Genomic DNA, 26,214 nt, shown 5'->3' with positions numbered 1-26,214 from the left:
ACTTTATGTTTTATTTAAGTAAAGAAGAAACTACAATGTTGATATACATTATAAATACCATTTAACTGACTTAAATCACTTCATATGTGAGTCGTGGGAAACAAAATTATCTGAAAAGCTGTTGACGTTTTGTTCTATACTTAGTAACAATCCACATGTTAGGCAATCACATGATCAACATTGTCACCAAGCGTCTGCTCCGAAAAACAGCAGCAGCTGCTGCAAACACTCATGCACGAATGTATTATGTTGATTTTTCGCCCCAGAAGGACACGTCTGTTGGTTTTATTTGTTTCCGTCAAAAGGAGGGGTTAAACAGATTCAGTTACCAAGGCAATGACAACAAATAGATTATCGATCGCGCAAGGAACTCTTGCGACGGCATGCCTCACGTGAAGAGCGCGCCGCACGAGCCTGACTCACGTTGACTGCTGGATGTCGTTCATCCGCATTACTGTATTGACCACTTGCAGCAGTACCGCCTTCGTTCAAACATGTTCCTGACATGCCAGAGAAATCCAGATTTCACACCTGTCTGACGTGTGAACGACACTGGCCCACGAAAAGCGAAAGTGCGGCGCTGAACTGCATCAGATTAAAACGGCGGGGTCTTTCCTTTCATGATAGGTGAGGTCTGAGTGACGATATTTCTATTTAGTCCAAAATGTTGAACAGTGCATCGTTGCCCAGAGTGACAGGAGACAGAACAACAGCACAGGAGGTTTCGTCTTTTGTACAACACTGTGTTTATATATTTTGGTCATTGTTAGCGGTCACGAGAGCGTGCATAATTTTCTTGTTCTGACTTGACACAGAAACGGACTTGTTGCGCGGCATGTCTGCACTGTCTTTGTTATTACACAGTTACAATACATCTGTTGTTTTTTTTAACTGGACATTATCACGGAATGCACATTTACGGAATACAGCAGCCACACCCATAGACCACTTTGGGGTTGTTATTAAACAGTGAACAGCTTTGTGGTTAAGAAACCTCATGTCCTCTTAAATGTTAAGGTGATTGGTTAAACCTGGCATGTTTTCAATTTACAGGAAACAAAAAATATATAATTTCTCTTAAATTTCTTATCATTTCATGTTATGCAATCAAGAAATTATTACTTTATAAATATTTATCAGTGTACGTTTCATAAGGTCAATGTTCTAATTTGACAATTTGCTTTGTATGTAAGTTAATTCAAGTTGAACAGATTCACATGATGCATTCTTGTGTTTATTGTTTGCACTATGTTTTTGTTGATAAAAATGTAATTCCTTTGGCTTTGATTTTATGACTGTAAATGTTAAATTCTGTGAATCAGTGTTGATATTGTTGTAATATTTTTTCTTATAATGTTGCTCCCCCCAAAATTAAATTTGTGTGCTTATGGTTTGTGTGTACATGTTTGTGTGTGTGTGTGCACATGCATGTGTGCATGCATGTGCGCATATATATAGATCTGTGTAAATGTGTGAGAGAGAGAATTAAGATAAAAGTAATAATTTTAGTAAGGAGTCATTGCTATGTGAAAGGATAAACTATCCTGAAAGTGAAGCAGAAGACTTATATTAAAATATTTTTTCTCAAGTGATGTAAGATAGGAGGGTAAAGACTTAATAAAGTTTTCACGTGATCAGTTAACTTTTCTTTGATTCCACAGAAATTCTTTTATTTTCCAAATTTGTTTATTCATGCATTTATTCACTTAGCTCACTGTAGTCATTGCTGTGATTAAGTTGATGGACCAGAAGCATGCTCAGAATGGTTGTTCAGGTTGGCATTTAGCTTTACCAAAATCAAAAGCCAGACATGTTTGAACGTAAAGACAAGTTGTTTTTTTTGCCCTGCGCTAAGTGTTGAGTGACTGTTGCAGGGTCGGTTCATGGATGCGTGTCATGCCCGGTAGTGGTCAGACCATGGGAGTCAGAGCCCCTCTCCCACCCCCAGCACCCCCTCCCTTCTCATCCCCACTCCCAGTCTCAGGCATACACCTTTTCCCACCGGTCTTCCTCCGTTCACCCCATGCCACAGAATGTCAACCCAGATGATGAAAAGGGACGCGTTAGCCTCTCACCACCCAGACATGTTAGCGCTGAAATCCACCATCCCCCAAGTCAGCCCCTCATTGAGACTGGGACGGAGCGATCGAAATCCAGAACTCCAGAAAAGACTGGGTCTGCCAACGGGTCACCACAAAAGACCAGATCAGCAGCACCATCTCCCCAAAGGGTGCTGTCTGTTTTTAGGTCGCAGCAAGCTGTATCGGAGCAGTATGAACAGCTACTGGGGCCCCAAAATCTGGACATCGTTAATGTCGACTCATCTAGTCAGAATGTTGCTGGTCATCAGTCTCCTGTTCATGCTGATACTAAAAGTACTGAGTTTGACCAAGGATTGCATTCCATTGAATCTCAAGTGAGGGAGTTTGAACTAGATTCTCCTCCAACTGATAAAGAAAAGCAGCACCTTATAAATGCTGGCAAGAATGGTTCTAGGAGTTCAAATGTGAAGGAAAATATCCTGAAAGATGGAACTTTAAGATCACGTTCACCATCACCACAGTTACCTGACAGTTCAGGGATTGGGAGTGCTCAATTTCAGAGAACAAGCTTTTCACCAACACCATTACCTTCAATTCAAGATCGATCAAGGATGCTTACAGGAAGGGAACTGTCTCGAGATCTTTCCCAAGTTTCGTTAGTTAGCTCTCTCAGACCCAGTAAAGTACTGTCTTCAGTATCAAGTCTAAAGTTGAAACCGCTGAAAAAATCATCATTTCTTCCCCCAAGACCAAGCGTTTCTTTGAAAAAGGAAAAGAAACAGACTCAAGGTGTTCGAAAGAAAAAAGCTGGAGCTACCGGTGAGTTAGAAAGTGATTTTTCGGGGAAAAAAAAGCGTGAGGGTAAAGGAGCACAAGATCTACAAGAAAGCCAGTTAACATCTGCCATCACTGAGGAAGAGTTGCCTCACAAAGAATCAGTTCCTAGAAATACAGACAGTGCAGCAAAACAGTTTATCAATGTGTCCGAGTCTAACGCAGAAAGGAAAATGGACAGCTCATCCCACCGCCCGATTGGTCAAAGCACCCCACATCCATCCCAGGATGCCCCAACTCCACAGAGCATGAACAGCAGCATCCTGTCTGTGGGGCAGAGTGCTGCAGCGCCAGAGGCAGACGCTTTAACCACAGCAGCAGCTGCAGGTGATCTGAAGAAAGTCCGAGCGTTGCTTGCTGAGGGAGTCAGTGTCAATGCCATCAATACCTTTGGCCGGACAGCAGTACAGGTAAGGTCTTTGCTCAGGATATGGTTTGTTGTTCAAGTTTGATTTGTATGAGGAGCTGGGATGTCAAACATTTTGAGATTGCAAGAATCATCATTTTTTGTTTGTTTGTTGTTGTTTGAATGATCAAAATTAGATTTTATTTACAGACTGGTTTTTACACTTTGGAAAATACTCGGTGAATACACACACACACACACACACACACACACAGACACATATTGTGCGCAAAATGACCGTTTAGCCAGTTTCACTTTCAATATATACATGTAATTGTGTGTGTGTGTGTGCGCGCGCGCGTGCACCATACCCCAACTGCTTTGAAAAAAAATGAAATAAAGTAAAAGGGAGCAGATGCCTGACCTTTCCATAAACCCAACATGCTAGTCAGGCCTTTTCACTTTCTCTCCACTTGTCCTGTAGTCTGGACGACCGTTAGGGCACCACAGATAACCTGTCAGCCACCTTCCTCTATACTTTTGTTTTCTGCTTCCCTAAGGGCCTCGCTCAGCCTTAGACCTGTCCATTCTGGGATGTTGTCTTCCCTTTGGGCCTTGCTCAGCCTCAGACCTGTCCATTCTGGGATGTTGTCTTCCCTTAGGGCCTCACTCAGCCTCAGACCTGTCCATTCTGGGATGTTGTCTTCCCTTTGGGCCTTGCTCAGCCTCAGACCTGTCCATTCTGGGATGTTGTCTTCCCTTTGGGCCTTGCTCAGCCTCAGACCTGTCCATTCTGGGATGCTGTCTTCCCTTAGGGCCTCACTCAGCCTCAGACCTGTCCATTCTGGGATGTTGTCTTCCCTTTGGGCCTCGCTCAGCCTCAGACCTGTCCATTCTGGGATGTTGTCTTCCTTAAGGGCCTCACTCAGCCTCAGACCTGTCCATTCTGGGATGTTGTCTTCCTTAAGGGCCTCGCTCAGCCTCAGACCTGTCCATTCTGGGACATTGTCTTCCCTAAGGGCCTCACTCAGCCTCAGACCTGTCCATTCTGGGACGTTGTCTTCCCTAAGGGCCTCACTCAGCCTCAGACCTGTCCATTCTGGGACGTTGTCTTCCCTAAGGGCCTCACTCAGCCTCAGACCTGTCCATTCTGGGACGTTGTCTTCCCTAAGGGCCTCACTCAGCCTCAGACCTGTCCATTCTGGGACGTTGTCTTCCTTAGGGCCTCGCTGAGGCTCAGACCTGTCCATTCTGGGATGCTGTCTTCCCATCTCTTTTTCTGTCAGGCCTTTAGAGCCAAGCTAGACACGCTGTATTGTTTCAGGTGATGTCGGTCAACAACACCGACCTGGCGGAGGTTTTGCTGAAGGCGGGTGCGAACCCCAACATGCAGGACAAAGGTCGAAGGGCAGCCACCAGCACGCTACGCACCATCGCACACGATGTGGCCGACAGTGGCAATACTGACATGCTCCGTTGCCTGCTGCGCCACGGTGCCGATGTTAATTTACAGGTAACCCAGCACTCATATACATAATATATATATATATATATATATATATATATATATATATATATATATGTGTATATGTTTATATTTATGTGTTTGTGTGTGTGTGTGTGTGTGTGTGTGTGTGTGTGTTCTTTAGTTTAGTGTCTTTTCACTATTAGGGAAAGACAATTTTTTTTTTTTAAAGGGGGAGGGGGGGGAGGAGAGAAGTTAGGAAGACAGAAAAGGTAGAAAACTACTAAGAAATGCATAACTAACATGCAATTAAACATAACAGTAACAAATCAGTAATGATGATAAGTAGAACCATGAACACAATTCTGAAGTACATTAAAGGAATGTACTTATGTAGAAATAAGGCTATGAACTAATGCCTTTCAAAGATCGACCATAAGAACCTCATAAGAAATAACTTTCAAAAAGTTATCTGCAGAAAATGTGTGTGTGTGTGTGTGTGTTTGTGTGTGCATCTTTAAATGTGTGATTGAAAGCTGACAGAATGAAGCAGGAAACGAATGATGAGCGCTGAAAGGCAGCTCTTGCTCAGCCTTAACCAGCTAGCCTGCCTGTTGTACAAATGTCTCTGAAATGCACTTAGAGATTGGTCTCAGAGCAAGGAAAGGCCCAAAGCAAGTATCCATATCAATTGATCATTGCCACTAGGCTTCACGGGTTTCACTGGAAAAGAAAAAAACTGACTTGCTGTGTGCTTGCACCATCTTGTTTTTCTGTCCATTCAACAGGATAGGTGGGGAAACACGCCGCTCCACCTGGCTGCAAAGGGAGGTCATTTGGCGGCTGTGCGACTGCTTCGACGAGGGACCAGTCTGGATCAGCCAAACCTCCAGGGCAAAACCCCCATCATGCTTTTGGAGGAATCACGTGACTCGGCCATCAGAGAATGGGTGGCGATGAAGAAGAGTAAGTTCTGATTGTGTGTGTGTGTGTGTGTGTGTGTGTGTGTGTGTGTTAACCCCTTAACCGCTGAACCTTACTGGAACGAGATCAGTGAGGCATCAGTTTTAACTGCATTATCTTTTTTTTTTATGTACATTTCAATGATGTAATTGATATTTGATGAACTTGGGGTACTATAATCCCAAAAGGAAGAGTTTGAAATTACACAGATTAGTCCATGACATCCTGACCTGTAAGTTCTGACGTATCTCAGTGAGATCACTGCCCTTCATTGACTGCTGACTTGCAGGAGTCAAGGGGTGAATTTTTTTTTTTTTGATTGATTGATTGATACGGATACTTATATAGCACCTATCCTTGGTCGGAGACCAAGCTCTAAGAACCTTACAAACACGGGTCATTTGCACAACAGGCTGCCTACCTGGGTAGAGCCGACTGACGGCTGCCATTGGGCACTCATCATTCATTTCCTGTGTCATTCAATTAGATTTCAGGCACGCACACATACACACTCAGACAAACGTGTGACATTTAACATTTTACATGTATGACCGTTTTGTTTATTTACCCCACCATGTAGGCAGCCATACTCATTTTCTGGGGTGTGCATGCTGGGTATGTTCTTGTTTCCATAACCCACCGAACGCTGACATGGATTACAGGATCTTTAACGTGCGTATTTGATCTTCTGCATGCCTATACACAAAGGGGGTTCAGGCACTAGCAGGTCTGCACATAGGTGATCTGGGAGATTGGAAAAATCTCCAAATTTTTGTTTGTTTTTTGGGGGTGTTTTTGTTACTAAAGAAGCATAAGATCTGTTCTAGTTTTGCTCATAGACTTTTGCTTTGTCTCCTCTGAAGACAAGCACCCAGACCACTAGCTCAAGTTCTGTTGGAGAGGGGAATCAGAATCAGAAGAGGATAACTTTATCTCCTCAGTAAGAGGAGTGAAGTGTGGGAAGGGGAAATCCTTATGCATGGCTGGAACCACAAACCTGTATCTTTTTTCCTTCGTGAGTGGGTGCTTTACCCACCTGGTCTTTCTGTGAATGGCAATACTATGAAGTGGAAACTGGCTTCAACGAGTTTGTGAGGTTCGAGTGAAGCTGTTAACTGTTGTCATGGCCTGTAAAATGCATTGAGCTTCAAGAATAAGTGCTACAGCAGGATGTCTTAACTCACTCAGTACGGCCAGCCCTCTCTTCTCCTCTACACAGACCCCTCAGATGTCCAGTAGGTGTCTGAATGACCCAACCTTTAGCTTCCGTCATCGGAACTGTGGTATTCTTTGTCAACATTCACCTCTTCAGTATAAGAGCCTTCCGCTTGCAATATTTTGATGATGGTAATTGGGATGAAGCGCTGTTAACGTCGTCTCTTTCGCCGTTCGTATGGAGAGAGTTAACTGTTGTCATGGCCTGTAAAATGCATTGAGCTTCAAGAATAAGTGCTACAGCAGGATGTCTTAACAAAAATGATCTGTATCATGTTCTGAACTGTTCCAGCAGACTGCACACAGTTTCTGATCATTACCTTCCTGTTGATTATTTCATGCATATTTTCGTGGTCCTTCATCTTAGTGTTTTTAAGCAGATTTCATTGTCTATATGAAAGCAGATTGTTTGCAGAAAATGTGGTCTATAACTTTTTTAGGGTGAGGAGGTATATGCAGATGTTTGTCTCCAGCTTTTTCTGGATGTCACCAAATGCACATACATGATACATATATAGGTACATAGATACATACATAGGTACATAGATAATAATAATAATAATGGATATTAAATAGCACACTATCCAGAAATCTGCTCTAGGTGCTTTACAAAAACGCTTTTGTTAACATAAAACATATCTATGTTACATACACACACCAAAATGTGACTACACACGCACGTACGCACGCTGCATACATACATTTTAACATACATGTGTATCTAACAGCTACCCTAACACATACGCACACATAGGCAGGCACAAACTTACATAAACACACGCACACACAATACACATTCATATACATGCATGTAGTTATGTACACATACATATGTATACACAAATAGTCAAGCACAGCTAACGCAAAGGAAGTGGACCTGCCACAATTGAACTTATTGCTGAGGGAAAAGGTGAGTTTTGAGACGAGATTTAAAAGATGCGAGGGAATCAGAATGACGGAGGTTATCAGGGAGCTTGTTCCACGTCTTTGGCGATTGAAAAGAAAACGATCTGATATACTTTGGATAAAAAACAGTAACAAACAAAAACAGAACAGAACAGAAAGTCCGTAACTTTTACAGAGAAGACACAAACAGTTCTTGTACCAGAGGAAAGGGTACATCATGAAATGGATTTTGTACGATTTACAAATATGGTGTATATACCCCACACTAAGAATCAATATAACAATACACTAGAAATGTATGCAGTAGCATTGACTGATGGCATATTGACAAGTTACTAAGTGAATAAACAGATCAAAATAAACAATAAATGTGTAACTTTCTGTGACAGGCATTTCTGTTAGAAAAGTTTTAGATCTGTGTTTCATGCTTTGTCATAAATATATATGGCAACCACTTTGTTTTAAATTCATGTGGTGTGCAGTTCACTTTCACATTGTATTCGTCTATAAGATAAATTTCAAAAGAACTTTTCAAATTTACACTTGTAAATACTTTTTTGTTTTTTTTTCAAGGAGAATGATTAAATCAACCACTGCATCAGTCTTGACATTTTGGTCCACACAGAACAATATCAAGTTTTGTGTTTAGTCATGTTGGTGCTCATGTTGCATTGTGTTATGAGCAGTTCTTCAGTTTTGTTCCAGAAACATTTAGAGTGCATCTAAAAAAATATATAAATGTTCAATGCTGTCCTTTGATTCAAGGCAAAAGTCATGTTTTTGTTGCTGTTTTATGCAACACCCACTTCCTTTGAAATAATATTGGTTCCAATAATCTGTGTATACGCAAGCAGAAGGTCAAGTACACACATTAAAGATCCAGTAATCCATGTCAGCGTTCAGTGAGTTATGGAAACAAGAACATATCCAGCATGCACACCCCTGAAAATGGAGTATGGCTGCGTACATGGCGGGGTAAAAACGGTCATACACATAAAAGCCCACTCATATGCATATGAGTGAACTTGGGAGTTGCAGCCCACGAACGATGATGAAGAAGAAGTAGTAGAAATGATATTTCCTCTAATTTTTTTTCCACCAACCTTATCTAAACACTTAACTGCAACAATTTGGCATACTGTTAAGACATCATTAGTATGGCTGAGTACTTTTATTCACAGACAACAGAACCTTCAGTGCTGCAGAACTGTCATCCGGACAATTTGTTTGTAAATGTAAGTCCACACTGTTATCCAGACAATTTGTAAATGTAAGTCCACACTGTTTGACACATTCCCCTGTCTGTTGATGTTTACCTCCAGCTTTATCTACATGGTTGTCACCTGTCTGCCACAGGCACCGTCAGCCGTCTGCAGACTCTGTGCGTTCTGGTTGTACGCCGCCGGCTGGGCCCTGACAGACTTCGGCTCTGGAAAAAGCAGGCGATGACGGACGTGAAACTGCAACGCCAAGTTCTGCTTCAAAACCAAGGGAGCCGACCTCACCCCCATGCCTCCACCTCCACCTCCACCATCCTCTCAAGTCAGCACTCGACAGTGTCAAGGTCACTGATGGCAAGGGGTCGCAGCAACAACAGCAACGGCCACCCCCTGCTGCCGGGAATGTCGACTGGGAAGCAGATGACGGATTTTCTCACTCTCAGGGACCTGATTCCTCGGCGACTGTCGACAGGGGAGAACACGTCACTGGAGGTGCATAACACCAGCAGCGGACAGTCTAATGACGATGTGTCAATCGTCGCAGGTGCGCAGGCAACCAGTAGCCTGGCATCCGAAACTGGGTCGTTGTTTGAGACCAACCTGTCCTCCATAGAAACCAGCCAGTCCGCTGATGACGTTTCTCTGCCCTCGTTCGATCACTCACTGTGAATGCATTATGGCTTTGCCTTCTTTTTGTGTTTTTTTATGCTGTTTGAAGCATGGAATGTGTTTAGGGGGCAGGGCCCGTGTGTTTTGTGTTCATCACAAATCTTGAATGAAAAGAAATCAAATAATTGTGTTTTAAACACCTGTGATACTGTTGTGCAGGATTTGAACAAATGATGGAAAATTTCAGTAAGTGAATATGGAGGTTACAGCCCACTAACACAGAAGTGGGAAATCTGAGTGACCTTGTGATTAGGTCAAGGTTACAGGTGACTAATTCTCGAGAACTCGGAATAATGCTAAAAGCTCTGGCAACAGTGCATTGTACTGGTCATAATTATCATTTGAGACCATCTGTCCTTGACATTTGACATGAACAGTCCTCATTCAGTCAACCGTTAACTTTGTTAATATAGCATTGTACTTAGTGATTATCGTTATATAATGAAACTATATCATGGTGATATGTATGTCATTGGTGATTTTTGTATTTGTTGTGCATACATTAGTTTCAGGCCTTTTGAATGCCCGGTTGATGTGACATAGTTGCCAATGGGCAGAGGTGTCTTCTTCAGCAGACTCAGTCACTGTAACTTACATTGACCCATTCTGCAGTTCACAATAACCGTTTTTCATCTAGTCATCCTTGGTACCACTTATGTACTCTTGTTTTTGCAAATCCTTACAAATTATTTGTGTAAATTTCCTCTGTTATTTTGATGCTTTTTTTCTGATTTGACTAGAGTGGTAGCAAAGAGTACTTTAGGCTTTTAATTTTCTCTGGAAAGAAATGCTTTCCTGTTGACTTTTGTCTCTGGAAACAGGGCAGTTGTATTTTGATCTCCATTTTCTTGAAATGATATAATTTGCTTCAATGGCTGTTGTATCTTAACTCTGAGATGTTCAGTTAATACTTGAATTATTTCTCAGAAATGTTATTTCAGGGATTTCAGTTCTTCCAAATAAAGACTCAGATGATGTTAATTTTGGTTTCACACAAACCCAGCAAGCAAAATGTTGTTGGCTGATCAGTGAAAAATAGTTAGTGAACCGGGACATCTGTGACAAAGATGCTCTCAACACATCCCTTTGGCTCGGACCTCTCCTAAGACAGGCGGCACACATTGGCCCGTGTGTGTCAATCGGCTACCCCTTCGTGGGGCTGGGTCAAGACTGGCAGTTTAGTGGCTGACGAAGGTAACCCCCGTAGTGCTCGGCTCTCTGTCCCCGGGAGCTGGGCATGATCGGGGGGGAGCACGTTGGAGCTGGGCTGCTGGTTGTATATCCCTCCCGAAACCTGGAAGGGGTCAAGCTGGTGTTCCCTTGACCCTGGCCCCTAAGTTGGACCCCATGGTGGGTGGGTAAGGGAGGGATGAATTCACATTTTTCTTTCAACATGAATCCTAAACAAATACACCCCCCCAAACTCGGAAAAAGACGACGACAGGGAACGGACGACTCAGACTCTGAGTCGGAGGTCGTCGAGACCTCTGGTTTTTGGCCATCATGGCTAGTGATGGAGGGCGCTGATGACGACAAGCCCTTGTCAGCTCTCAGCCCCTTCGCTGTCCAGAAGGGCTTTCAGTGCCTGGCAGGATCGCTCAGATCCATCAAGAGGCTGAGGAGCGGAGCGTTTTTAGTACAGACAGAATCCAAAAGACAGACACAGCTCCTTCTGAAGGCGACCACTTTCGTGGATAGGGCAGTGAAGATTTCCCCTCACAAAGGTCTCAACTGCTCTAAGGGAGTCATCAGATGCCCGGAGTTGAAAGGTGTGTCTGAGGCCGAGATCAAGAGCGAACTGTCCTCTCAGGGAGTGACCGATGTGTACAGGGTGACGGTGAGGAAGGGGTCGGACAGAGTCCCGACCAACACTTTCTTCCTCACCTTCTGCTGCCCGGATGTCCCCAAGGACATTCGGGTCGGATACCTGCTAGTTAATGTCAGCCTGTACGTACCGTCCCCTCTGAGATGCTTTAAGTGTCAGAAATTCGGACACGTGAGAGACAGATGTAAGGAGGAAGAGGCGTGTGGCACCTGTTCGAAGGCGGCGCACCAGGGCGATTGCGTCAGTGCAGCCCTGTGTGCGAACTGCGGAGGTGGCCACCCGTCCTCATCGAAGGACTGCCCCGCCTGGAAGAAAGAAAAACAAATTCAGAAAGTCAAGACAGAACAGAAAATTTCCTTCTTTGAGGCAAGGAAACAGGTGGAGGCCGCGTCGCCTAGGACGTCGTATGCCTCTGTCGTCAGATCCGGGACGGTGGACGTCGCAGTCCAGACGACGTCCACAGGAACGCAGACGGACGACTTAACCGCCTCGTCGGAACCGTCGGCCTTGGGTGGAGGCGCTGTGTCCACCCCTTCCCATCCTGCGCGGCAGTCCTCAGGGGCTGCTGGGCGGGAGAGAAAAGCCTCGGGCGGAGGCACGTTGTCCGCCTCCCGCCCCACCCCACCCCCCGGGCCCCCTCGCCCCGCCTCTCGTCTGCCTGGCCCTCGGGCTGGCGGAAGTGGCCGGAAGCCCCCCGCACCTCCAAAACTCAAGGAGGGGAGGGCTGCGGCCACGGCGGGATCGGGAGGGGCCGAGGTGGTGGATATTCCGACCCGGTCTGAACCCGAAAAATTTATGTCAAAGAACAAATATTCCATCCTGGCGGACCTTGAGCCACCGCAAGTGGAGGAGCAGGGGGTAGCGATGGAATAGGCTGCTGCTTTATTTATTTATTTATTTTTTTAAAAAACCTTTTTAATGGCAGTGATCCACTGGAATATCCGGGGATTCTATGCCAACTTCCAGGAACTCCAGCTGCTTTGTCGTGCTTTGAAACCTTCAGTGCTGGCACTGCAGGAGACTCTGCAAAGAGATGGCAAGGTTTTATCTCTCTCTGGTTTCAACTCCGTTTTTAAACCCGCTCAACCGAAGCAAGAGGGGTTGACGGGAGGTGTCGCTCTTTTTATTCGAAAGTCCCTTTTATACAGTACAGTTCTTTTAAGCACCCCTTTACAGGCGGTGGCAGTCAGAGTCACGCTCGAGAAAACCATCACTGTCTGCTCTCTCTACCTTCCCCCTTCCGTCCGTGTTCTGAGGCAGGACCTCATGAACCTGGTCGACCAGCTCCCACGTCCGTTTTTACTGTTGGGCGACTTCAACGGACACTCCCCGCTCTGGGGAAGTGAGATGACATCGGCCCGAGGTCTTCTCTTAGAAAACCTTCTCTCTGACATGGACTTGTGCTGTCTTAACGACAAGTCTCCCACTTACCTGCATCTGTCCTCTGGAAAGCTCTCGTGTTTAGATCTGTCGGTCTGCGATCCATCGTTGGTCCTGGACTACGAGTGGAAAGTGCACGACGATCTGCACGGGAGTGACCACTTTCCTGTCGTCCTCCGCCCCACAGATGGAGAAGGTGACTCTCTGCCTGACCGCCTGTACTACGACAAAGCAGACTGGAGTTTTTTTACCACCAAGATAAGAGCGGAGCTGCAGGAAGAAACAGTATTGAAAAGCATGGACCCTGCTGACGCTCTGACTCGGATCGTTTTAGATTGCGCCAAAGCAGCAGTCCCATCGTCTACCTCCAAGCCTCAGGTCCCTAGAACGCCCTGGTTCAACGCGGAATGTCGGGAGGCCCGCAAGTCTCGGAAGAGAGCGCAGCGACGCGTCTTTCGGAGACCGGAGTCCGATAGCGTTCGAACCCATCAACAGCTGAGGGCGAAAGCCAGGTATGTTTTTAAAAAGAGCCAGAGGAAGTCTTGGAGAGATTTCTGCTCTTCCTTAACCTCCAACACACCCAAGAAGAAAGTGTGGAGGGTTTTAAAAAGAATTAAGGGCAAAAACGCATGCCCGACCTTCCACCATCTTAAACTTTCAGACGCTCTGGTCACAGAGAAGAAAGCAGTTGCCAATTTGCTTGCCTCCACAATAGAACAGAACTCGAGATCTGCTAACAAATCTGCTCGCTTTCTTAAAACCAAAAACCTGTCAGAAAAAACACCATGTAACTTCTTTTCCGACAACACAGAGAATTACAACCTTCCTTTCACAATGAACGAACTTAAATCTGCCCTTCAGACCTGTACGGATTCCTGTCCAGGAATGGACGAAGTCCATTATAAACTCCTAAAGCACCTTCCCCAAACCTGTCTGGACACCCTGCTTAAAGTTTATAACCACATCTGGGTCACAGGCTTCTTTCCACCCTCCTGGCGGAAAGCCCTCATAATCCCGCTGCCGAAACCGGGAAAAGACCCCTCGAACCCCTCCAACTACCGCCCAATTGCACTGACCAGCTGCGTCTGCAAACTGATGGAGAAGATGGTCAACGGTAGACTGATGTGGAAACTAGAGACCGACGGCCTTCTGGCGAAGGAACAGTGCGGTTTCCGCAAGCATCGCTCTACCGTTGACCATCTGGTTCGTCTGGAAACCACGATAAGAAATGCTTTCGTCAACAAACAACATGTGGTGGCCATATTTTTTGACCTGGAGAAAGCTTACGATACCACGTGGAAATTTGGTATTCTTTCCGACTTGCACAAGCTCGGCTTCCGAGGACACCTGCCTCAGTTTATCCACAATTTTTTACAAGACAGACAATTCCAGGTGAGAGTCGGCACCACCCTGTCCGACATTCACGAGCAGGAGCTGGGTGTCCCGCAGGGGAGCATCCTGTCGCCTGCTCTGTTCAGCATCAAAATTAATGACATCGTTCAATCCGTTCAGAAAGGATCGGACAGCTCGCTGTTCGTGGATGATTTTGCTTTATATGCAACCGGCAGCACGTACGCCAGCATCCAGCGACGGCTTCAGCTCTGCGTCAACAAAATCCAGTGTTGGGCAGAGGAGAATGGCTTCACATTTTCGTCCTCCAAAACTGAATGCATCCACTTTCATAATTTTCGCCAATTCTATCAGGACCCTGAAATCCGTCTGGGAACATCCACCATCCCGGCGGTCAAGGAAGCCAGATTTCTAGGGGTCGTCTTCGATCAGAAGCTGAATTTTCTCAGTCACATTAAACAGCTGAAAATATCTTGCCTAAAAGCCCTGAACATCATCCGAGTTGTGGCACACACGAACTGGGGTGCTGATAAGAGGACTCTCTTGCACCTCTACAGAGCCCTGGTCCGGTCCAAACTGGATTATGGAAGTGTTGTATACGGCTCGGCCAGACCGTCCTACCTGAAACTGTTGGACCCTGTACACCACCAAGGGCTCCGTCTCAGCTTGGGTGCTTTCCGCACCACCCCTGTGCACAGCCTGTATGCAGAGGCGGGGGAACCGCCTCTTTCCAACCGCAGACTGAAGCTGACCCTGAACTATTATTTGAAATTGTTTTCGGAACCTACAAACCCTGCTTACGATGCTGTATTCAACAACCCTTTCGATAAGAAATTTACAGACAACCCAAACTGCATACCTCCTCTCGGACTCCGCATTCAGCCGCACTTGGAAAATGCCGATCTGGATGTCGGTGGCATCTCAGATTTCTCTAAGTTCCCTGACAGCCCCCCGTGGACCTTTACAACACCTGAGGTCCGATTCGATCTGGCCTCGTACCGTAAGGACACCACCAGTTCTCTGGCCTACAGAACCTACTTTTCGGAACTGTACCACAAATTCCCCACCTTTCAAGGCATCTTCACTGACGGTTCCAAGTCAGAGGACGGAGTCGCCGCATCTGCGTTCTGTCCCGCCTTTCCTGACCGGCCCTCAACGGAACACATCCTGTCTGACAGCTCGGTATACACCGCGGAACTGACTGCACTGGTCCTGGGGTTAAAAATGGTTCTCTCTTCCAAACAGAAGAGATTCATGATCTTTTCCGACTCCTTATCAGCCCTGGAGGCGATCGCCTGCAGGAATATCACTCATCCCAAACTGCTGGAATTTTATGAAACTTTTACTCTCGCAACGAAGAAAGGATACGTGGTTGTGTTGGCCTGGGTTCCCGGACATGTTGGCATTCGTGGTAACGAAAGGGCGGACCTGCTGGCCAGGAACGCTGTAAAGAAAGAATTGTCCAGATCCTTGGTACCCTATACAGACATGAAGCGGAAGGTCAATACTTACGTTAAAGATCTTTGGCAAGAGAAATGGAACACCCAGATAGACAACAAGCTCTTCCAGATCCGTCCGGACCTGGGGGAGACCCTCCCTTCGGGGGTGAAGAACAGAAAGGAGGAATCTGTGCTGTGCAGACTGCGTACGGGGCACACTTTTTTTACTCATTCTTACTTGTTGAAGGGGGAGGAGGCCCCTCGATGCGTTCCCTGTGACGAGCCTCTCACCGTGAAACACGTGCTCCTTGACTGTTGGGATCTGCATGACGTTAGACGCAGACATTACACGGCGGTTTCTTTGAAGACTTTGTTTCGTGATGTCCCTCCGTGGGCGCTGATGGACTTCTTAAAAGAAGTGAACCTTTTTAACCAGATTTGAAGGTTTTAAACTATGGAAGTTTTTTTTTAAACTTTGGAGTGGAAAGTTTGAAGTGGTGACTCATTTTAATTGGTTGTTTTTTTAGCCTTGTAGTAGTAATTGACGCGGCGATAGCCTTGAGATGGCCTTAGTGGTCGGCGAGGCTCTAAGCACCATAATTTCATTTCATTTCATTTTTGTGACAAAGATATTGGTCCAGTGACTCTTGATGAATCGTACAGACCTTGATCAGAGACACTGGCCCTGCAACATTGCGCGGGGAGGGGGCGGGTGGGGGTGGGGCGGGGTGGGGGGGCGGAGGAATCCAGAATCCAGCAGCTGAGCTTAACTCTTTCCATACGAACGGCGAAAGAGACGACGTTAACAGCATTTCACCCCAATTACCATCATCAAAATATTGCAAGAGGAAGGCTCTTATACTGAAGACGTGAATGTTGACAAAGAATACCACAATTCTGACGACGGAAGCTAAAGGTTGGGTCATTCAGACACCCACTGGACATCCGAGGGGTCTGTGTAGAGGAGAAGAGAGGACTGGCCGTACTGAGTGAGTTAAAGATCTAGGATTATTGATCGAAAGTAAGTCATAAGGGTATGTGCAGCATGGTTTATGACATTAAAACACATGGTTAGAAGGTAGCTGGTTTGTAATCTAGAGATGGGCAGCCAGTGTACTTTTCTCAAGAAGAGGGGTTATGGGTTTTTGTGGAGGTTCTAAATATTAGCCTTACAGCACAGTTCTGGATTTTCTTGAGTTTTTGAAAACTGTCCAGGATTCCAGCCAGAAGAGTACTGAGAAGTGTCCTTTCCTGTGCAATGTGTTCAGACCATGTCTTGGAGATCAGGCTGGAAGGAACTCCACAGAAAGCGAGAAAGTCTTGCAGATATGTCTCTATAATATCCTACTGCATATCTACAACAATTTGGATTGTTGGGGGGTTTTTTGTTTTGTTTTTTTGTTTTTTTTACATTAGCTTGACTGTTTTTGCCGCAATTAATTTCATGTTGTTTTTTTAGTTTGGCAGTTTGACCCAGGAGATATTCATACTTAAACAGAACTATTGCTGCCACATACTTTTTGTTGAATGATGCTGTCATTCTTGTGTGTCATTGAGAAACTTGCTCTGAAATGACTTCATACTCCATGATGATGTGCTCTGTGCAATGTTGACTGCAATCCTGATCAGTGTGTGTGTCTTGTGCGGTCTTTGTTTGGGACTGGTTTGTACCGAATTGTAGGTTCTTAACTAGTTAGATTGGCAATTTCAAGCTTTCTCTTGGAATGTTTAACCCTTACCCATTTTCATAAGAGAAGGCTCAGAAAGCAATTGTCAAGGACAGATTGATAGATTAGGCCATGCCTAAAATTTCAATCCTTATAATAATAATAATAATAATAATAATAATAATGGATACTTATATAGCACACTTTCCAGAAATCTCCTCTGGGTGCTTTACAAAAATGCTTTTGTTAACATAAAACATATCTATGTTACATACACACACCAAAATGTGACTACACACACACACACACACACACACACACACACACACACACACACACACTGCATACATACATTTTAACATACATGTGTATCTAACAGCTACCCTAACACATACGCACACATAGGCAGGCACAAACTTACATAAACACACGCACACGCACACACAATACACATTCATATACATGCATGTAATTATGTACACATACACACATAGTCAATCCTTGAATAAAAAAAGGGTTTGAGTTCTGATTTCTGTCTTACCCCTTTATCTATTTTCAATTAAAATATACAGTATGGAACAGGCAAGTGTCTCTAAATGAATGGTGATTTGTTTTTAAGACAATGCAGTATGAACATGTGTCCTAAATGCAAGATATATGTTTTTAATAGGCACTGAAAAATGTTCTTATACTGTTTTTTCGCTTGTTAGAAAGAATAACTTGCTTTATGGTGTACTTGCCTGTCTGTTGAATATATGTACCGGTAAGTGACTTTAGATACTTGTGGTAGGTATTGATGTCATAGTATTTGGTTTATTAGTGATGATTTTTGTTATTCCCATTATTACTTAGGATTTATTTGGATTTATGTAACATATCAGTAAAGTTTTTATGCATGTGTGTATTTTTTTTTTTTTTAATTATTATTCTTTTATCTTGATTATCATTGTGGACTAATTTAGTGTTTCAGTGAAGAGTTGGGTTTTTTTTCCCTATTATCTGGATTTACTTCATGTATTAGTGTGTTTTTTTTTAATTTTGTTTTTCTATTACTATTTTCCCCATAGTCTGCCCAGAAAATGGCTAGGCTGTAAGCAGCATGGTGTGATTTCCTCTTTAAAAGAATTTCACATTTCTTGTCCTGCCTGGATCTCTTGGAGATGCTCAGAGATCAGTCAAAAGGATCTCACCTGAAAGAGCTTTGTAACAAAATCCAGTTGTGTTTTAGATGATTATTATTATTAATGGAAAGATTTCAGAAGTCATGAAAACTTTGAGTAGCTAAACATGTATACATATCTTTACTTTTCTTTTTCATTGGAATAGATAAATGTTGTGACGTTTACACATATTTAAACTTTGACACTCACACTGTGAATACTTAATCCACCATGCATGACAAGTGGAGGAAATATGATCTCCACAGCTGAAAAAAAAAAATTGTGCAGATTCTTCAAACTTCAGCCCCAGGCTGTTAAATAGAGTAGATGTGTGTGTGGGTGTGTACGTGTACTTTAACTCGTTCAAGCCTGCACTCACCCATTGCTCTGGCATCAAAATTTGTTTCATTGCAATCGTTTACACATTCCTACATATGCACAAACCGCAACTAAATGGAACTAACTTATACAGTATTTATGGCTGTGTCTATTTGTCTCAATATCAAGGAAATACTGGTCAGTTTCAGTAAATTTTCTTTTTTCTGCATCAGTATGACAGGGAACCCTGCAATGGCTGTAACCACCCAAGGATTGAATGAGTTAACTCTGTATCCTGTGCACCATATTTTCTCTTTTTATCCATTCGCTATATTTCACATTGCATTGAAAAATACCAAAAAAAGTCCAAAACAGAAGCAAGACCTGTACCAGAACAGAGAGACATTTCACCGACTGCTTTATTCATTCATTCATTCATTTTGCCCATTGCTCCTGGTGGAGCATAGGCCATCGACGACCCCTCACCATCGCACTCTGTTCTGGGCTGTTCTGGCCATTCCAGTCCAGTTGGTCCCTTGCTGCTTCAGCTCGGCCTCGGTATCTCGCCTCCAGCTGTTGCGAGGCCGGCCTCTCTTCCTCTTTCCCTGCGGGTTCCAGGTCAGGGCTTGGCGTGTGGTGCTGGACGCTGGCTTCCTGAGGGTGTGTCCGATCCAGCCCCACTTCCTGTGCAGTATCTGCTTGGCCACTGGTTCCTGTCCCGCTTGCTCCCACAGATCTTCGTTTCGGATCTTCTTTATTGACTAGATTGATTTTTCTTCAAGAATGTCTGTTCTTGTCCTTTGTTTCCCTTGTACAGTATTTCAAGGGTTCCTGTGCTGACGTCACCACAGAAGTATTTGATGTAGACTACACCGCAATTGCATGAGTGTGCATCTGTGATTCTAGTCACTTTCAAAAGTCTACTCATTGTATGTTTAAGGACATGTGCCACATTTTGAGCTTTCTCTTTGGATTGGTCGTGATGACATCAGCACTTGTGTGCACTCATCTGTGATCAGTGTCATCGGTTATGGTTCATGCAGGCTGGTTTATAATTCTCACTGAGGTGATGGTACACTGTATTGGTTTCTCCAGATATTTCTTTACATATGTTTCCTTGCTCATTACAGTTTGTTTTGGATAATATACACTCATATCATTCAATTCTCAAGGTACATCATTATTCATATTTCCTTGCTTTTCCATTTTCTTTGGATAACACATGTTAACTGTCAATTTTCACAGTACAACATTATATTTCCTTCTTTTTTTTTTAAATAAAATTGATTTTTTTATGGATACGTCTCTGGGTGTAGTGTTTGTCAGTGTGAGAGAGCATTTTCCAGGCATTCTGTGCATGTATGGTTTTATTGCAGACAAAAGTTCACTGAGCAGATCAGTGCAGCTGCATTATATTTTGACTGCTCCACACACACACGCACACACACATGCACACACACAATACTCGCACACACACACACATGCACACGCGCACATGCACATGCACAAAGAGAGGAAGAATGAGAATATGAACAGTAAAAATTATATATTTGAACCACAGTTACAAAGCGGATGTCCTCTCCAGAGAGAGATGTATGTATGAAACGCACGCATGCACACATGCAGACATGCACTCACATGCATGCAAGCGAGCGAGAAAATGAGAATATAAATTGTAAAATTTATACATTTGAACCACAGTTGCAAAACAGATGTCCTTTCCAAAGAGATGTATGTATGAATGCAAACAGACATGCACAGACACACACACACACAATGTCCTCTATAGAGGTATTTATGCACACACACACACACACACACACACACACACCAGACGAAATATGCAACAATCACATACATACATGTTTTATTTGTGATATCAGCATTGCTCTGTGTGTGCGTGAGTGTGTGTGTATGTGTGTGTGTTTTGTATATTACTTTTTGTGGCAAAGGATTTCACTGTGTCAAATTTGAGCTGCTCTTCCAAGGGAGAGCAGGTCACTGCAGTGCATCACCACCCATATGTTTTTTTGGGGGGGGGTTGTTGTTTTTTTCATTTTTCTGTCTGCAAAATCCTTATTACCAGAGTAGATCTATTTTTCTACAGAAATTTGCCAGGGAGAACATTTTTTGTTGCCATAGATTCTTTTATGCGTGCAAAGTGCGTGCTGCACACTAGACTTCAGTTTACCATCGAATCCCAAGGACTAGCATGCAGACCACCACACTCAAGGTCAAGTAGAGAGGTGAGTAAAAGCCCTGGTCCATACATGAGATTTTAAACTCAAGGACACTCGCTTCCTGCGTTCATTGTCTAAAACCTTGTCAGTTGACTCTCTCAGACTTTGGTCCGATTCGCAGACCAATGCTGAGTTTAACTCTCAGACTATTATCAAATTCATTACAGACCAAGTATTATTCTAATGTCAAGTGCATATGCTTTAGTAACCTGACAATTAAGCATATAATTTTTGACTGTAGCTTGATGAAGCCTTATGTACACGAAAGTGTGTCTTCACAAGTGACTGAGACTGTTGATGTTTTTGACTTTTTGCATTCATTATCAGTTGTTTCGCTCGTCAGTTTAACAACTTCTCTTTTCCGAAGTCCTTCAAGTAATTTCCTGTAACTGTAGTTTGATTTTTTTTTTTTTCAAATTTCACCCTCATTTGCCCAGTTTCTCCCAACCCTCCATTCATTCACATCTCCCACCTCTTCTAACCGATAACACTCCAATGCATATATAAATACTTTAACAAAATGTCTTCAGTCACCGATATGTGTGACGGGACATTAAACAAAATTCCTCCACACTTGCTTCCTCAGTAGTCAGGTGCATCACCACTTGACCACCACTCCACCAGTGTGTGTGTGTGTGTGTTGGAGCTCATGTACGTTTATATGTATTTGACTGTGCTTTCATATCTGTGAAACTGCATGTTTGGTGCATATCTGTTATGCATGTGTGGGTGTATGTGTGAATGTGTGTCTTCATGTTTTACATTTATTTGCTTATTTATCATCATTGTTGTCTTATTTATTTATTATTATTATTATTTTATTTTTATTATTATTATTACTACTACCTTTTTCTATATTATAATTATTATTTATTATTTATTTATTTATTTATTTATGTAAGCTTATCTATTATTTATTCACCTTTTTTTTTCTTTTCTTTTTTTTCTCAAGGCCTGACTAAGCGCGTTGGGTTACGCTGCTGGTCAGGCATCTGCTTGGCAGATGTGGTGTAGCGTATATGGATTTGTCCGAACGCAGTGACGCCTCCTTGAGCTACTGAAACTGAAACTGAAACCACAACTGCACCAGCCGAGAAGAATGCAGACATGGAGTGGTGGTATAGTGGAAACGCATCCACCTAGAAAGCTGGAGAATCAGTAAGCATACAGGAATTTTCTCCCCCTCCTCTGGACATTCCGTGGTGGTCTGGACGACAGTCATTCCCATGAGACGATAAACTAAGGTCCTGCGTGTGTGTGCAGCGCATGTAAAAGAACACGCTGGGCAAGAAATGGGCTGGCCCTGGCAGAATTCAGTGGAGAAAAAAACCCCGCTTTGAGAGGAAAACACATAACACTTGCAGGCATTAAAAAAAAAGATAGAAAATATTGGTGATGTTGAACTGTAGCGATGCAATATATTCCAAACAACACGGTGCATTACAATACAATACAGTACAACACAACACAATGCAATACAACACAGTACAGTACAATGCAACTCACAATACAGTACAACACAACACAGTACGACACAACACAACACAATACAACACAACAATACAGTACAATACAACACAATACAACACAACAATACAGTACAACACAACACAATAGGACACAACACAACACAATACAACACAACAATACAGTACAATACAACACATCATAATACGGTACAATACAATGGAACACAACACAGTACAGTGCAACACAACACAACCTAACACATCACGATACAATACACGGTACAAAAAAAGTACAATACAATACAATACAATACACAATATTATATAGTACAGTACAGTACACCACAACACATCACATCACATCACAGCACAACACAGCACAACACAGCACAGCACAGCACAGCACAACACAACACAGCACAACACAACACATCACAGCACAACACAACACGACACAACACAGCACAGCACAACACAACACAACACAACACAGCACAGCACAGCACAGCACAAAACAGAAACAACACAGCACAGCACAGCACAGAAACAACACACCACAGCATAACACAACACAGCACAGCACAGCACAGCACAACACAGAAACAGCACAGCACAGCACAGAAACAACACACCACAGCATAACACAACACAGCACAACACAGCACAGCACAGCACAGCACAGAAACAACACACCACAGCACAGCACAGCACAACACAACACAGCACAGCACAACACAACACAGCACAACACAGCACAGCACAACACAGAAACAACACAGCACAACACAACACAACACAGCAACAACACATCACAGCACAACACAGCACGACACAACACAACACACCACAGCAACAACACAGCACAACACAACACAACACACCACAGCAACAACACAGCACAACACAGCACGACACAACACAACACACCACAGCAACAACACAGCACAACACAGCACAACACAACACAGCACAACACAACAACAACACATCACAGCACAACACAGAAACAGCACAACACAGCACAGCACAGCACAACACAACACAGCACAACACAACACAGCAACAACACAACACAACACAACACAACACACCACAGCAACAACACAGCACAATACAACACAACACAACACAACACAGCACAGCACAACACAGCACAGCACAACACAACACAGCACAACACAACACAACACAGCACAGCACAACACAGCACAACACAACACAGCACAGCACAACACAGCACAACACACCACAGCAACAACACAGCACAACACAACACAACACAACACAACACAACACAACACAACACAGCACAGCACAGCACAGCACAACACAACACAACACAACACAGCACAGCACAGCACAACACAACACAACACAACACAGCACACCACAACACACCACAGCAACAACACAGCACAACACAACACAACACAACACAACACAACACAACACAACACACCACAGCACAGCACAGCACAACACAACACAACACAACACATCAGAGCACAACACAACACAGCACATAACACAACACAGCACAGCACAACACAACACAACACAGAAACAACACACATCACAGGTCTGCAGGTTTCCCCGCGTGGTGGTCACGGCGCCACTTCAGCGCCAGACAGACGCAAACCACCACCAGCACCAGCAGAGACGCCGTCAGGACACAGCAACAACACAGCACAACACAACACAACACAACACAGCACAACACAACACAACACAGCACAACACATCACAGCACAGCACAACACAACACAACACAACACAACACAACACAACACAACACATCACAGCACAGCACAACACAACACAACACAACACAACACAACACAACACAGCACAGCACAGCACAGCACAGCACAGCACAGCACAGCACAGCACAGCACAACACAGCACAACACAACACAACACAACACAACACAACACAACACAGCACAGCACAACACAACACAGCAACAACACATCACAGCACAACACAACACAGCACAGCACAACACACCACAACACACCACAGCAACAACACAGCACAACACAACACAGCACAGCACAGCACAACACAACACAGCAACAACACATCACAGCACAACACAACACAGCACAGCACAACACACCACAACACACCACAGCAACAACACAGCACAACACAACACAACACAGCACAGCACAACACAACACAGCAACAACACATCACAGCACAACACAACACAGCACAGCACAACACACCACAACACACCACAGCAACAACACAACACAACACAACACAGCACAGCACAACACAACACAGCACAGCACAACACAGCAACAACACATCACAGCACAACACAACACAGCACAACACACCACAGCAACAACACAACACAACACAACACAACACAACACAACACAGCAACAACACATCACACCACAACACAACACAGCACAACACAACACACCACAACACAGCACAACACAACACAACACAACACACCACAGCAACAACACAGCACAGCACAACACAACACACCACAAAACAACACAACACAGCACAGCACAGCACAACACAGCAACAACACATCACAGCACAACACAACACACCACAACACACCACAACACAACACAGAAACAACACACATCACAGGTCTGCAGGTTTCCCCGCGTGGTGGTCACGGCGCCACTTCAGCGCCAGACAGACGCAGACCACCACCAGCACCAGCAGAGACGCCGTCAGGACACAGGCGATGAGAGAGATGGACGCCTCGCTGGTCGTGTCCATGAAAATGGTCACTGGAACATCCCCGGCATGACCCACTGGTTACTCTGACAATGGGGTGAGGCAGGGGCTGTGTGGTAATTTGTGTGTGTGTGTGTGGTGTGTGTGTGTGTGTGTGTGTGTGTGTGTAGTGTGTTTGTGTGTGTGGTGTATGTGTGTTTGTGTGTGTGTGTGTGTGGTGTGTGGGTGTGTGTGTGTGTGTGGTGTATTTGTGTGTATGTGAGTTTGTGTGTGTGGTGTGTGTGTGTGTGTGTGTGTGTGTGGGTGTGTGTGTGTGTGGTGTGGTGTGTTTGTTTGTGTGTGTGTGTGCGTGCGTGCGTGTGTGTGTGTATGTGTGTGTGTGTGTGTGGTGTGTTTGTGTGTCTGTGTGTGTGTCTGTGTCTGTGCACGCGTGCGGTTGGAAGTTTGGATGCATATAATAGAATGCGTATGTTAGCTTTCCTCGTCAGCGCTGTGCATGCGTGCAAACATCCATGTGTGAACTTACAGCTTGCCACTACAAGTGAACGTACAGATTTGGCAAAAGTGACTTCACAGGTCTGGCACAGGCAAATTTATGGGTCTGGCACCACAAGTGACCATAATAAAATACAGCTTTGGCACAAGTGAAGTTACAGGTTTGGTGCTATAAACTGAACATATTGATCTGGAACTAGTGAACTTACACTGGAATGGCACACTACAAATGAACATTTGATTTCTTATCTCAGTGGCACACACAAAAACGTACAGGTCTGGCATACAAGCGAACATTTACCATTTGGCACAAACGAACAAACTTACAGGCTTGGCACTACAAGCAAACACATGGATTTAGCATGCAAGCGAACCTACAGGTTTGACACAACCAGTGACACACAGCAGTTCGGCACAGCCAGTGAACAAACAACCGACAGGTTTTGGCACAACCAGTGACACACACAGAGATTTGGCACAACAAGCGAACCT

The 26,214-nt window shown here is 44.3% G+C and overlaps 2 protein-coding genes across 2 annotated transcripts in view; one reads left to right on the top strand and one right to left on the bottom strand.

Moving 5' to 3' along the window:
• The first annotated feature begins 269 nt into the window (after positions 1-269).
• Positions 270-10,723, top strand: LOC143280431 (uncharacterized). Its single transcript, XM_076585071.1, has 5 exons — positions 270-627; positions 1,875-3,286; positions 4,547-4,735; positions 5,476-5,653; positions 9,128-10,723. Exons 1-5 carry the CDS (start codon positions 621-623, stop codon positions 9,658-9,660), a joined length of 2,319 nt encoding a protein of 772 aa, XP_076441186.1. The 5' UTR covers positions 270-620; the 3' UTR covers positions 9,661-10,723.
• Positions 10,724-25,067: 14,344 nt separating this feature from the next.
• Positions 25,068-26,214, bottom strand: part of LOC143280430 (uncharacterized) — a 22,881-nt gene continuing 21,734 nt past the window's right edge. The window contains exon 12 of the mRNA XM_076585070.1: positions 25,068-25,280. Within this exon, the coding sequence (XP_076441185.1) occupies positions 25,129-25,280 (152 nt within the window). The 3' untranslated portion in view covers positions 25,068-25,128. The remainder of the gene's footprint in view (positions 25,281-26,214) is intronic.

Source organism: Babylonia areolata, chromosome 3, assembly GCF_041734735.1.
Source record: "Babylonia areolata isolate BAREFJ2019XMU chromosome 3, ASM4173473v1, whole genome shotgun sequence".
NCBI lineage: Eukaryota > Metazoa > Mollusca > Gastropoda > Neogastropoda > Buccinidae > Babylonia > Babylonia areolata.
The sequence above is the reverse complement of the archived record's forward strand: the minus strand, read 5'-3'. Positions and strand labels throughout refer to the sequence as shown.

Excerpts from the sequence above, each read along its gene's own strand:
- LOC143280431 (XM_076585071.1), top strand. Across the intron at positions 4,736-5,475 it reads GTGCCGATGTTAATTTACAG|GATAGGTGGGGAAACACGCC; the intron begins GTAACCCAGCAC and ends TCCATTCAACAG. Across the intron at positions 5,654-9,127 it reads ATGGGTGGCGATGAAGAAGA|GCACCGTCAGCCGTCTGCAG; the intron begins GTAAGTTCTGAT and ends TGTCTGCCACAG.